The sequence below is a fragment of the Emydura macquarii genome, unplaced genomic scaffold (genome assembly GCF_026122565.2).
Source record: "Emydura macquarii macquarii isolate MOO-44397 ecotype Brisbane River unplaced genomic scaffold, CSIRO-AGI_Emac_v2 contig_2676, whole genome shotgun sequence".
NCBI classification, from domain to species: Eukaryota; Metazoa; Chordata; order Testudines; family Chelidae; genus Emydura; species Emydura macquarii.
This window is the reverse complement of record NW_027132813.1, coordinates 9,985,504-9,999,569: the sequence shown is the minus strand read 5'-3', so window position 1 is coordinate 9,999,569 and position 14,066 is coordinate 9,985,504. Positions and strand designations below refer to the sequence as shown.

General features: G+C 39.9%; 1 protein-coding gene across 2 annotated transcripts; it reads left to right on the top strand.

Annotated features, from left to right (window-relative positions):
• Positions 1-1,316: 1,316 nt before the first annotated feature.
• H3-3A (H3.3 histone A) lies at positions 1,317-8,677 on the top strand. 2 transcript variants are annotated; one of them, XM_067564849.1, is made up of 5 exons: positions 1,372-1,436; positions 2,083-2,239; positions 2,958-3,112; positions 4,624-4,777; positions 8,037-8,677. In XM_067564849.1, the coding sequence occupies exons 3-5, from the start codon at positions 2,985-2,987 to the stop codon at positions 8,163-8,165; spliced, it is 411 nt and encodes a 136-aa protein (XP_067420950.1). In that variant the 5' UTR covers positions 1,372-1,436; positions 2,083-2,239; positions 2,958-2,984; the 3' UTR covers positions 8,166-8,677. The 2 variants fall into 2 exon arrangements, with proteins under 2 accessions (XP_067420949.1, XP_067420950.1); XM_067564848.1 differs by lacking the exon at positions 2,083-2,239 and having other exon boundaries at positions 1,317-1,436.
• Positions 8,678-14,066: the final 5,389 nt, after the last annotated feature.

The window sequence follows — 14,066 nt, the reverse complement described above, 5'->3', positions numbered from 1 at the left end:
GAACTCAGGGATCATATCAGTTGTATGAGCAGGGGCCATTTTTACATAGTCACTTTTCTAACCATAACAGCACTTTCACTTTGGAATAACCTCCCATTACTGGTCCATCAAGTGCCTTCTCTCTTTCCCACTCTTTTTAAACCTCTCCTTATAACCCATTTCTCCCACAAATCTTTTCCAAGATGGACTTCTCACCAGTGATCCCTTCCCACTCTCATGCACCCAAAAATCTGATTTTGCAGGGTGGAGAAAGGGATTAGTTAATTGTAGATTAATTTTAAGGCTGTTCTCAAAGTCTCACCTGGTTGCAATACAGAGTTTTGTGTTGTATCTGTTTGAGCTAGACACCTACAATTTCCCTTAAATACTTCTCCAGAAATAGGACTGATCCAGCCCTTCGGATCTGAACATCCTCAAACTTTGGAGGTGTCAGGAACCAGCTCTAGATCTGAGTATTTCCAGCCTAAGGCCCATGTCTAATGTATTTGTTAACCTTTCCACATTTACTGTCCTGCCTTGTCAGTCCCTGGGAAACCTGCTCTGTGCTTTGGGGTTTGCTCATGTTCTTTGGGGCAGGGACTGCCTCTGGCTCCCTAAAACACCTTTCACATTCATGATTTGCATTAGAGCCAAGTGCCCAGTATTTGCGCTGTACCCTGTAGTGATCAAGAGTTGGCCAGGACACCCCCGGGGCAGCGCCCCACAGGCGTGCCAGGAACACCACTAACATTAACATTTGTATTTGCTCAGCAGTGGGGTCGCTTGGCAATAAAGGTTCGACGCCCCTTGACATGGATGGGGGCAGGAGCTCACCCCTCCCAATAGTGGGGGGCTGCCTGGCCCTAGCAATCTCTGTGTGGGGGGGGGGAGGCATGGGTCTGGCTGCGAGGTGCCAGGCTGGCTACAGTTGGGATGGGGGAGGGGCGCGCTCCTATTGCGAGCCGTTGCCGTTGGTCTGATCTCGCGCTGGCTATTGGGCTCACGCCCGGCCGTTAGCCGCAACGGAGTCCCTCCAGTGGCCTCGCGCTCCCTCTTGGCCGCTGGCCTCCCTCCCTCCAGCTCAGCTCGCGGGAAAAGGGAGGAGGGGAGGGAAAGGGAATCCCTCTCGCGCGCGCGGCGTGTCTTTTGTGTACACACAGAGCCAGGCTCAGAGGTGGTGGTGGTGCGGGCGGGGGAGGGGGGGGGGGGAAGAGAAGGGAGGGAGCGAGAGGGAGGAAGGGGAGTGGGCGTGGCCGAGCCTTCCCTCCATTGTGCGCCATTGGCCGCTTAGCGGAGGGGAGGCGTGGTCGGGGCGGGCAGGGGCGGGGCCAAGCGACGGGGACGGCCCTCGCGAGTCAGCCATCTTTCAATTGTGCTCAGCCGCCAGCAGTAGCTGTAGCTCCTCCTCGCTTCCTCCCGCCCTGCACGGCAGCCGCTCTCAGCCCAAGCGGACGGGGGTAAGTCCCTAGCTTCCCCCCGCAGGACTCCCCGCGCCCCCAGCCCGGCGGGGCCCCCCTGAACCGGCCCCCCACCCGCTCCCCAAACTTTTGGGGGCCAGGAATTGCAGCTGGGAGGCGGCAGCATCCGGAGTCCCCCTTCCCCTCGCCACCTTTCCCTGCTCAGCCAAGGAGCCTGAGCTGCTTCCTTCCCCAGCACCCCCAGCCCCTCTTCGCTCGATCATTGCCCCCCTCTGCCCCCCTCACCCCCACTCCAAACCCCCACCAACGTCCTCCCCAGCCCCTTAGCTACCTCCTGAGCCCAACATCTCCCCGGATCAGGGTTGGAAAGCAGCTGCAAAGAGGAGCCACTTGCCAGCCCAGGGTAACTCTTGCCTTCCTTCCCCTGCTCCCCACAGTTGTTGCTCAGCTTCACCATCTTGTCTCTTTTCTCTGGTCACCGACCATATTTTTTTCCTATTGCATAAAAACAATAAAAAAGGAAAGAAATTTGCAAAAGGAACAATCCCAACCCAATGCAATTTTTTTGCATTTCCATTGCAAACTTTTCCCCCATCCCCGCTTGATCTGCACCCACATGGTTTGGAGTTCCTTGTATTTTTTGCATTATTTTTTGCAATTTTATTTTTTTCCCTCTTTGCAAAAGGACTAGGGCTGCATTTCGTGATTGTTTCCATTTTGTTCGAGTCTGGGAGATGAGTTTGCCAGTGAGAGGCGCTTGGGAGCGAGGCAGCCTTTGGAAAAGCAATTGCACAGAAAGAGACAGACAGAGAGGCAGCACCAAAAAACAACCCCCCAAAAAAGTTTGTTGCTTTCTTGAACTTAAGTCAGACTCTTTTCTTTTGCAGAATAAATACCAATTTGCGTGTATTTGCTTTTTAATTTGCGGGCACAGCCGAGCGATTGCAATGGGCAGGCTGCTTTGCAGAAAGCATAGAGGGGCTGCTTGGCTACTTTTCCCCTCTCCACTGTTTTGAGAGGTTTTTTTTTTTGCTCAATGCAAACTATAAATTGGATGCAAGCCCCCCAATGTTTTTCAGGTAATATTTTTAGCACTTTTTTGCTGACGGGGAGAGCTACAGGGGGCAGTAACAATCTTTTATCGGTTGTTTGAATCGCCCTATTTAGGTTTTGCTGCTGCATCGTTCCTCTTTAACTCTTGGATGAAACTGCATTTTAATAATCTGAGCTCTTCAGACACTTAATTTCTTTTGCAATTAGATAAATTAGGCCGACGTGGTTTTTTGGCTAGTATGTTTTTCTCCTAATTCAGCAGTTGAAAGGGATTCCTTTATGTGGCAAGCAGTTACCTAGAGTCGCAGTTTCTGTTGCGAGAAGTGTGGTGTTTGCATGGTACAGAGGTACAATCGGGATCATTTTAATTGTTCAGTGTTGTAGGTCTTTTAATTCTTATTAGACAATATTTTTAAGGTGTACAAGATAAATCTGCATTTCCGGAACCTGTGAGCTAGTGGTTAGTTTGTTGCAGTGTGTGATCGCATGGTGATTTTTTACCGATAGGTGTAAGGAAGAGAAGTTTGCAGGAACATGGCTCGTACCAAGCAAACTGCCCGTAAATCGACCGGAGGAAAGGCTCCAAGGAAGCAGCTCGCTACGAAAGCAGCTCGCAAGAGTGCGCCCTCTACTGGAGGGGTCAAGAAACCTCATCGCTACAGGTACAGAAATTATCAGGGACAAAGCTTGTGATGCAACATCCCCTTAACCAAACGGAAACGTTTTTCGGAGCAGAACTTTTTGCATTGGGGGAACATCGATGGTTTTCTTTTTAATTCTTGATCAGGATGATTTTTACAATGCTTTCATTATTTCACCACTTGATTATGAACACGTTTTAAATAACCCAGAATATGTTTCATGTTGAACATTTGCATAGTGGCTTAAATTTATCTGTAGTAATGGTAGGCATATTTTATTGAATAGATAATTAGTTTTTAATTATATTTATGCAATTGAGACCTCGTTTAAGCTTAAACAAATACATGTCATCTAAGCATATATGCAGCTTGGTGATTTGGTTTCTAATTTAATTTAAGTATTGTAACAGAATTAGACTGAAACAAATTTTAATGCACAAAACTGATCTTCATTTACTTAAACTGGTACAATTCTGACTGTCTTCACAGCTATTTCGCTATTTAATGAGCTGACAATGTAGTTAAGATATTCTACCATTAGAGGGCAGAAGATGTCTACATATAAGCAGAATGTCTGCAAATAATTTTACGTTCAGTTAACCTAAAAGGAAGACTTTAATACAGGAGGAAATAGGTTAGAATTACAGGTAAATCTCTTGCTGACAATTATGTTGTAATAAACTCTTTCATCTGGAAGGATCCTTGCGCAATCAAGAGTTCTAACATATGATTGTTCATCTTGAGGGATGGTCATTAGTTATTAAAGTGTGTGTGTGTTTGTTTCCTTTGAGTAGCAGAAAGGCATTTGGGAAAGTGAATGTAATCTTGAAATGCGTGTTTTAAGAATGTTTTAGTCTGCATTCATGGTCCATAAGTAATATTAAAGAATACAAATGAGAGGAGAGAGGTAGAAATCAATACGACAAATTAGTGACTTAAGGCAAAAAATACAAAATTTTCATAATAAATGAAATACACACAAAAGATGGTATTAATGTGAATTTTTGGTTAAAACACTAATGTAAGAAAATATTATAAGAATAGATTTTAAGTTCTTAGGATAAAATATAATGGACATGTTTTTCCAATGCCGTTTTTATGGTCATAGTGACGGGGGAGGTGCTTTTGACATGTATTAGCTGGTTGAGATAAATTCTTGGGGTGAGTTATGGCTTAACTTGACCAGGTAACTCATGCTAACACTACAACTTGCCTTGTCCACACTGAGTTTAACATGTTAGCTAACATGTTGTGCACCTTTTTTCATACCAAAGACAAGGCCTTTGAAGGCCTGTTTTTGTCACTTATATGTGGAATGTCTGTTGAAGCCAATATAAAATATACAAATCAGTGATGAGAGCAGACCCCCTGTAAGTCAAGGTATTTTTCTGTTGTAAATATTGGGATGTGTCTAATGAAAACAGAGCATATACATAATGTTCCTAGTTCAGATTAGAAGAACATGCGTTATTTGATATTCTAAAGTGATGTAGAATACCTGTAAATGTTAATTATTTTTTATTAATTAAAAGGCCGGGTACTGTGGCTCTCCGTGAAATCAGACGTTATCAGAAGTCTACTGAACTTCTGATCCGCAAACTTCCCTTCCAGCGTCTGGTGCGTGAAATTGCTCAGGACTTCAAAACAGATCTGCGCTTCCAGAGTGCTGCTATTGGTGCTTTGCAGGTAAAATTTAAAGGAAGATGGATTAATTTTTAGACTTAATTTAAATGAATTTTTTGTGTGTGGATGCCTGTAGATAAGCTTGCGAAACTCGAGGCAGTTACCATTCTGCACAGACGTGTGAGCCTCTGTATTCATGTTAAGAAGGTGGCTAAATGACGTCCCTCTCTGCTAATATAGGTTCCTAATAGTTTGAATCCTGCTTAAACAAAAAGTTACTTGGTGTTTCCTCATGGAAATAGCTAAAAACATCACTAAGAACCAAAGAAGCATCCATAACTGAAACCTCTTAATATCTTCTAAAAAAATTATTTAACTCTTTGAGTACCTCGAATGCCTGAAAAGAAGTTTATCAAGGAAATAATTCATCATGACGAGAGTGGCACTGCTGGGATATTTCTGTAAATATGCACGCAAGTTAAACTGCAGTAACTTTTATACAAGTGTCCTTATGCTGGTAAAACATAGAGATGACTTAAAAGAATATTTTCTTTAGTGCAGTAGCTGATAGGGACATGCTGTTGCCTTTGTTACTATGGGAGAGAGAATGTGATAGGTCAGTTCCATAAACTCATGTAATTGGCTAGGCTGTTTCTATGGTTAGTCAAAATTTCACTTGATTGGTGGACTGCAGAAGTAGGCATCCACTGATTCAATTCTAGGTGAGTTGATGCTGCAGCATTTAACTCACCCAATGTAATTAACTTTGTTTTTGAACCATTTATGTTTAGATAAAAAATCCAGTCAATGAAACAACTTTATAAAAATTCCATAAATATATTATTAACATTGGAAAAGCTCTCCTAAAAATCTCCTAACTTTTATTAAATGCAGAAATAGTGCTTTTCTCATAATAAACTGAGAGAGAACTTCTATTCCTTCTCTCTCACTAACATTTTATAACAATTAACATCTTTGGAAATCAAGTACTTTGAGAGTCGATGATCTGTGCGTTTTTAATTTAAGGTTTCAGGACACTCAGATGCCCATAAAATTAGCATTTTGGGAAAAACAAACTAGGGTTGACCTAAAATACAGTTAGTATAACAGTGATTTATAATTGCAGATTTGCTAGCATTTCAGTTATGTACCACAAAGTATGTTGGGAAATTGGTGGCTTTTTATTGTTCCTGCTCTTGGATTTATCTGAGCAACTTAAATCCTGAATAGGTTGTTTTTTTTTGGGGGGGGTTACCTTTGCACATATAAATGATTTGGCAATTTTCAATATTAAGTTTAGTACAACTGGAACATAGTCACATAACAGGATAGATCTGCTAATAGTATAATATTATAGGAGCTTCTTTTCTCCTTGTGAAAAATAGTGGTGCCTGTTTGTCTTGCTATAGTTCTGTTGAAGTTGTGCGTTTAGGGAATTGGAAGGAGCAAATGTTTCAAGTGTCTGACTGGGGTCTAAATGATTTTGCTTTATTTCTAAGGCTGTCTATACTATAGATCTCACAGCGGCATAGCTGTACTGCTGCAACTGCACTGCTGTAAGGTCTCTCATGTGGCCGCTCTATGATGACTAGAGAGCTCTCCCGCCAGCGTAATTAACCCCCTCCCCCCAAATGAGCAGCAGTAGTTATGTCAGCAGGAGAATCTCCCACATAGTGCTGTCCACATCTACGCTTTTGTTGGCGAAACTAATGTCAGTCACGGGTGTGGTGGCTTTTTTTTCTCCTCCCTCCATATCCTGACTGACAAAAGTTTGACCGACAAAAGTGCAAGTGTAGACAAAGCCTAAAGCAAATGTCTGGTTTGTGGTTCTGCAGACATGTACTTGCTTCACTTCAACTGATGATTTCAGTGGGTCTTCATGCTTAAACTTAAGCATGCATGTAAGTGTTTGTGGGATAGTGGCATAAGGCTTTTAAATCCTTAATGTGTTTTAAAACTGAGTGGAAGATTCTTAAGTTTTTGGATTTGTCTACACTAGTTTTTAACCTGGAATTAACTGATTGCAAATTAACTCAAGGTTGCTAAAACATTTCAAAGGCTAATCTTGACATGTCCCACACATCCCTTTTGTTTCAGTATAGAAACCTTTGGTTTACTTTAGTGCTCAGCCTAGTGGTATATCTTTGCTAGGCAAAAAGGGCATGTGTGTTTATTTTTCCAATCTTGTTGGCTCATCCTAGTTGTCTTAATGTGATTGAAAAACCCTATTAATATGATTGAAAAACCCTATTAAGATGCAGGCTAATTTGAATTGAGGCTATGTAGACTGCACTCTCTTCCTCCACAGGCTTTAACTTGACCACTTCATTATGTGTTAAAAGCAGTGTATCTGGTATACACTAGACTTCTAACATATGTTAGGCCTTGTTGGCAGGGCCCCCACATGGGGGGGGGGAAGGGTACACTTTACTGGGGCCTGGAGGCCCTGGGGGGCCCAGCCACGGCTGCAACCCCCATGAGTACATGTGTGGGAGGGGGCCTGTGTTACAAGTTTGTACTGGGCCTGAAAAAATTATGCTTGGGCCCTGCTTATTGGTAGGAAAAGCTGTGTGCTGTACTCAACATAACTGATTCAAGGAAAAGTCTTAGTGAAGAAAGGTTATTTGGTAGTTTTCACATGAATTAGTGGGTCAAGTTAAAGAGGATGCAGGAGCTCTAGGTACCCCTTTTGCTTGTCAAGACACCTTTACTAGTGCTACTTTTGTCCTATTATTCCATTCACAAGTACTGGCAAAAGAAAGTTCACCATCTATGTGTATACTGTGTAAAAACTTTAAGCAGCCTACCAAATTTGCTTTACAGGTACAGAAGTGGCAAAGGCATCTGTATGGGCTTCATACCTCTTTCTGTACTGCATATTTTAGGAGCTAATTTGAAGATTGCTTGATGTTAGAATTCAAACTCTTGCTTACCTCTGGGTAAGCTGTTATACTAAACTCAGTAGCACTCTTAATCATAATGATGGGCTTCAAGTTTTCAGTCAAAGTATTTTAAAATGATTAAATATCTTCATTTAATTGTGGGAATACTGTTATAGGTATAAAACTTCCTAGTATTTTACCTTTTGGTCAAAGTATCTCTGTAATCATCTTCCAGAGAAGATCAGCTTAATAGCAGTGGTATACTAAACTTTAATTGGCTGAAGATACAGAAAATCACTGTCTATTGAAATAAATGCAATACAGGTTTAAACTGTTGGTATCTAGACTAATAATTACTTGAGATTCTATCATGGACTCCTGTATCCTTTTGGGTGCTGTGTTTGTAAAAAGTCTTTAACTCTCCATTTCTTCTATAATAGGAGGCAAGTGAAGCCTACCTGGTTGGCCTGTTTGAAGATACCAACCTCTGTGCTATCCATGCCAAACGTGTCACAATCATGCCAAAAGATATCCAGCTAGCACGCCGCATACGTGGAGAGCGTGCTTAAACTCCACTATGATGGGTTTGTTCTTCTCAATACAAATCTCTTCTTCCTGTTATTGGTAGTAATGAACGTTAGATATTTTTTTTTCCATGGGGTTAAAAGGTACCTAAGTATATGGTTGCAAATGGAAACATAGGGGACAGAATCGGGTATTGGCAAGTTTTTTTTCCATTTTCATTTGTGTGTGGATTTTTAATATAAATGCGGGGACATAAAGCATTAATGCAGTCAAAAATGTTTCAGTGAACAAGTTTCAACAATTCAACTTTATAACAATTATAAATAAACCTGTCAAATTTTTCTGGACAATGCCAGCATTTGGATTTTTTTAAAGCAAGTAAATTTCTTATTGATGGCAACTAAATGGTGTTTGTAGCATTTTTATCATACAGTAGATTCCATCCATTCACTATACTTTTCTAACTGAGTTGTCCTACATGCAAGTACATGTTTTTAATGTTGTCTGTCTTCTGTGCTGTTCCTGTAAGTTTGCTATTAAAATACATTAAACGACACCTGCTTTTAGTCTTGTTTTTTAAACCTTCTACTTAGATCATCTTTGATGCAAGTGATTCAAAGTATAGGTTTCTGGAGAATTTCTCTACTGATTCCTCTTCCTGATCCAGTTTTAATACTGAAATGTAACATTTCCAGCATTATTTTAACATTAGCTTAGTTTCATGAGAGAGGTCTTCACATTAGCTGAAGTACCTGTTTTTTTTTTTTTTTTTTTTTTTTTTTTTTAAAAAAAGAAAATAAAGTTGCTTCATTATTTGAATAAAAGTAAGAATTTGAGCCTCTAATCCAGGAGTTCTCAAACTTTTTTTTGCTGGGCCCCCTTTGAAAATATTGCGTGATGATCTCTCTCCCCAAAAAAGTGACACCCCCCCCCCCCCCCCCCCCCCCATGCCATGCCATCCTTACCAGCATTCATAGGGGCTGACAGCTCGTGACCCCTCTCCCCCATAATAACCTCATGACCCCCTGTTTGAGAACCCCTGCTTAAACACTTCAGGGTTAAGCAATACTTTTTGGTAAGTGAATTAAATAGATAAAGAGACTATGATGTGGAAGCAGTATGGAAACCAAGAAGATAGTCAGTGGGTAAGAGTTCTATATTTCACTATATATTTTTTAAAAAATCTGTTGGTAATTTGACATTTTTTTTAAAACTGCATTCATTCAGATTCTGGAAGTAAACTTTTAATTTCTGCAGAACATAATCAAAAGAACCTAGGGCAAACCAAAGCAAAATATAATTTTCTTACTATCTCTTTCTCTTCTTCCTCTCCCCCCCCCCCCCCCCGGCCATCTCATTCTGAACTACATAAAGTTTACTTTGTTTTGATGAGTGCCTTTTTAAAATAAAGTTCTTTGTTCTGGTTGAAAAATAAGCATATGCACAATTACTTGCAACTCTTACTCCGTATTCAAAATGATAATACTTACATAAGTAGTTAATTGAGCTGGGCAAGTACTGCAAATGCTTGTACTGGAATATCAGTTTTATTTTTTAAATTCTCCTTGATCGTGTCCCTCAGTTCATTTTCAGTGAATGTTCCCCAAACAAATGTATTGGTTGAAACTGCCCTCTGTAATATTTGCTTAATTTGTTAATTTTGAATTCATAATAGTGGTTAACTTCACTGGAAACTTGTCTAAGGATTCTGATCATCCAGCTGAGGAAAAAATACCACATCACTTGTTTCTAGTCAACAGCTCTAACTAATTTCTGCTCTGGTAGCTCGTTTACAGGTAACAATCTGAGTGAAATTTTCCCTCTTGCAGAGAAGAGTCCCTGCAAAACCTTTTTGCCCTGAGTCCCTCAAAAAAGAACTTCATGGCACATAGACTTTATGCAAGCTCTTAGCACGGGTGAGTTTCATCCTCTGCAGAGATCTTCAAACAGTAGAGATTCATGATCTGTTTTGGCAGTTCCTGGAGAGAGAGCCAAAACTTATTCAGTAAATCATCTTCATAACTTGCCCAGCTGTAGTAATGAATACAATCTGCCAGCATTCTTTAGAATAAAGTCTCTTAATAAAATAGCTTATCAAGGAAAAGTAATGCCACACACTAGTCAGAGCAGATCATTTGATGCTAAACCTGTTGAACCAAATGTCAATGAAAACTTGATTTTCTGTTTTAGAAGAACCAAACCAACAGAACTGTTAAAGGTTGAGTCACAAAGATTATTTAACTGAGTTGAGATTTAAAACCTGCCATCCCTGCACATTCATCTGGTAAATTCCCTTTAACACAAACAGCCTATATTCAGATATTAACTACATGACACATCCTATAATTGGATTTCTAGTATATATACATCAGCTGACAATGTTACAACCACCTAAACTGGTGAAATTAGTTAAATTTTCAGTATTAAATTTTCTGGCAATGATGTTGGCTATTTCTCCTATAACTTAAGCTCAAGTATTGATTAGAAAAAAAAGTCCCTCCCCTCCTTTACCAATGTCTGGGGGGGAAAAATGTAAGTCTAAGTAAGTTAGTCTGGGATATTAGTACATATTTTTAATTGAATTGGGGAGAATGGGATGATGAGGCATAAACTGACTTTAGATCGCAATATTGCACTCTAATATTAATAGGCCACATCATCTACTAGCTCAGCGAATATGCTAACGCTGAACAAATAAATAATCTCCTAGGTGGCTCTTCTCATGGGGATGGACAGGAAATGTGAAGTCTACACTTTTTTTTTAAGGAGGGGTGGTGCCTGATGTTCGTTTGAGATCTACATGGATCTAACAGATTTTTTGTTTGTTTTTTTTGGGGAGAGAATCAGGCAGTACACCAGGGAGTTCCCAAACTAAGTATGTGAGCTGGCTGTTCCATCCATTAGCTTCACAACAATTTTTTTAAGAGGATGGGGTATGGGAGCCAATAAAGCTTAATAATAAATTAATAATAATAAATAAAGCTGTTCTAGGCCCTTCTCAGCATAATGTCTCTAAGAGCCATGATGACAATGGCTTCCTGGCTGGATTGGGAGTTCTCCTTAAAGGCAAGTGTCAGAGTGCAGGGAGGGCTGGGAGAAGAAATATACTGGTGACTGAGTTGTTAATTTAAGTACAGGAGTTGCCCCGGCAGAGAGGACAAAGCTGCTGCTAGCTTTAACCCACTCCCTACTGCTGTAGCATCCCTGCAGAGGGGTGGTTGGGATAGGAGGGAAGGAAAACTCAGCCTGGGCTGAGAGCTGTTAGATCCATGCTCTACTCATGGAACAGTGTGTATGAAATAGCTTTCCTAAGTGTGCTAAGTTTTAAGATGCTGACCTTTATTGTCCTTTTCTGTGGTGGCTAGTGCTTCACGGCAATTCATTCCTGAGGTGGCGTAGCAGAGTGCAGTCAGATCTGCCAGCTCCTGCTCACTCCTTCAGTTGGGGAGACAGAATAGTACTTCTGCTCCATACACCTATTGTGTTAGGATTGAGGTGCACCAGGTACTATTAGGCAAAATTGTCTTGCAGCTGCTGCCTGTGAAGCATCTGTTGTTGTGAAGAAATGTAGAACTTTAGCTTTCAGAGTTGCTACTTTTTTTCAAGTCTGCTGTAAAGTCCCCACCAATGCCTGGTGCTAACCAAGAGCATCTTCATGTTCTCTGAAGTCTAAAACAACCAACAATTTCAAAAAGAAACAAATATTTTTTGAGGTAGCAGAATTAAACATGACGCATCTTTCACATTTTCTAATACTTTGCTGTGAAGTGCCCATGGATGCATGAAAATGATTTTAGGGTATAAATTATGGATTATCCTTTGAAATCTCAATGAATGGTCAGCATTTAGGGTTGGGGAAAGATATATTTCCTATATACAAATATTGCCTAGTTTGACACTGAAACAAAAACAAAAATACCCCAAGAAGTCTCTCAGATGTTGCATTGTCTGTAACACATGCAGACAGGGCCTGTCTGCAACAGACAGGCATAAGAAGAGTAATGGAAATTAGATGGCAGTGGTGTTACGTGCCTACGAAAGGTTTTGCTGAAAGCTTAGTGTCTATCTGAAATTTCATATTTAAAACAACCCGGCTAGAACTTGAGTTTCTGAAACAAAGTTCCCTTTTGTAGGCAACAAAAATTAAATAGGTAGGCCACTTAATCACAGCAGCAACTTTGCTGTACAGTGGTGATAAATTTATTGTCATGTGAACATACCCCAGGGATGAGTTTAACCTAGTAACTATTGACTTCAGTAATTACCCTGGGGACAAAAATGAACTGGCGCACTGCCTATTAATTGTCACAAATGTTAGGTATTTAAACATTGAAAAGAATCTGTGAGCAAGGCATATAAGAACATTATATATTTCTGAACAATTTTACTTGATTGTACTTACATTACCCACATTTTATGAAGTCAGACATTCCAGAAAACATGGTTTTATATGCACATACTTCTCCTGCCAGAAGAGCTGAATTAAAAGTAAGGTGTCCATATTTACTATGTTAACATGCCAAATTCAAATATAAAATGTCCAAGATTTTATACACTTCTATTAGAAACAAAAAAATTGCATGTAATATGAAAGAAACAATATGAAATTGTTGTTAGTGTCTTTATTCTGCTGCATCAAATCCTTCAGATGTTCAGATTGACAACAGGCCTAACTAGTTACTAAGTAACTTCAGGCACAAAATTTTAGCATCTCTTTAATATATAAGAAATCCAATACATTTTAAAATTTTATTTTAGTACAAATAATTGTTGGATTTGATCACCTCATATGCAGGATTTATAGTCCCAACATTACGGCACTGGGCTAGTACATGAGAACCTGAAAATAACTTACTTTCTAACTTCAAACTGACTAGTATGTTTTCACTATCTAAGCAAGGTAACTTATGAAAAGTTAGCAGGAGAAATAGTGAAAAATGAGCTCAATTTTTAGCAGTATTGTATTTTACTATATAATGTAGTATTAACAATATAACATGGTTAGCAGCAAGTATTAGTAAGGATTTTTACAAGTATGAACCAGTTACTGTCCCAATTCAGAGCTTTTCAGAGTTTTAAAAAGCTGTCTCTCTGATTTGCTATTTTCCCGAAATGCATTTATATGTGTATTTGAAGAGCAAACTTGTGTACTGTGTAGTCAATGAAAATATGGAACAATGGAACTAATAAAATTATTAAAATATTAGTAAAAACTTTATGTAATACACCCACCAATTTATTCAATATATATTAAGGACTACAAGTACAACATAAATTGACTGCAAATGTTTAGCCATTTGGTGTCGTGGTAATCTATTATATTGTTTGATTTATGATTTAATTACTCATTGTTTTATAAATGTAATTGTATGAATGCAAACTGCTCCATTGACAAGTGAATACACAAAACAGCAGAGAGTCAGGATTTCAGGAGAGCACGGGAGCCTTGTCATGTAGGACAAGAAAGGCGTCAGCGGCTGCCTACATGCTGAATTCAGGAAACAAGACTGACCTGAAAATAGCAAGGGGGGGCAGGAAATCAATCTGTGTCTGACTGTGATGCTAGTGCCTTCCTGATAATTTCACCAGATAGCTACTATCTGCTGAGATGGGCATTAAATGGAGAGTGTCAGAGTGGAGAGCAAGCTATTAGTGTGGGTTAAAATTCTCCTCTGCAGAAATGCAGTGTCTGCTGGCATCTGGTAATTGGCAGATGGTACCTGAGCATCTGCAGGGGATAGTGATTAGTATATAGCAGGAGGAGAGTCGAGGGGAAAACTAGGGCAAAAGGACAAGAATGGAAAGGAATTCATAAAGGTTCTTCATTAAGATGATTAAAGACTCATGGGACATCATGCTGAAGTCAAAGGCAAATTCCTACTATATCTGCTTTGATAATATCCTACATTTATATACTGCTTTACATCCCAAAGCCTTTTACAATC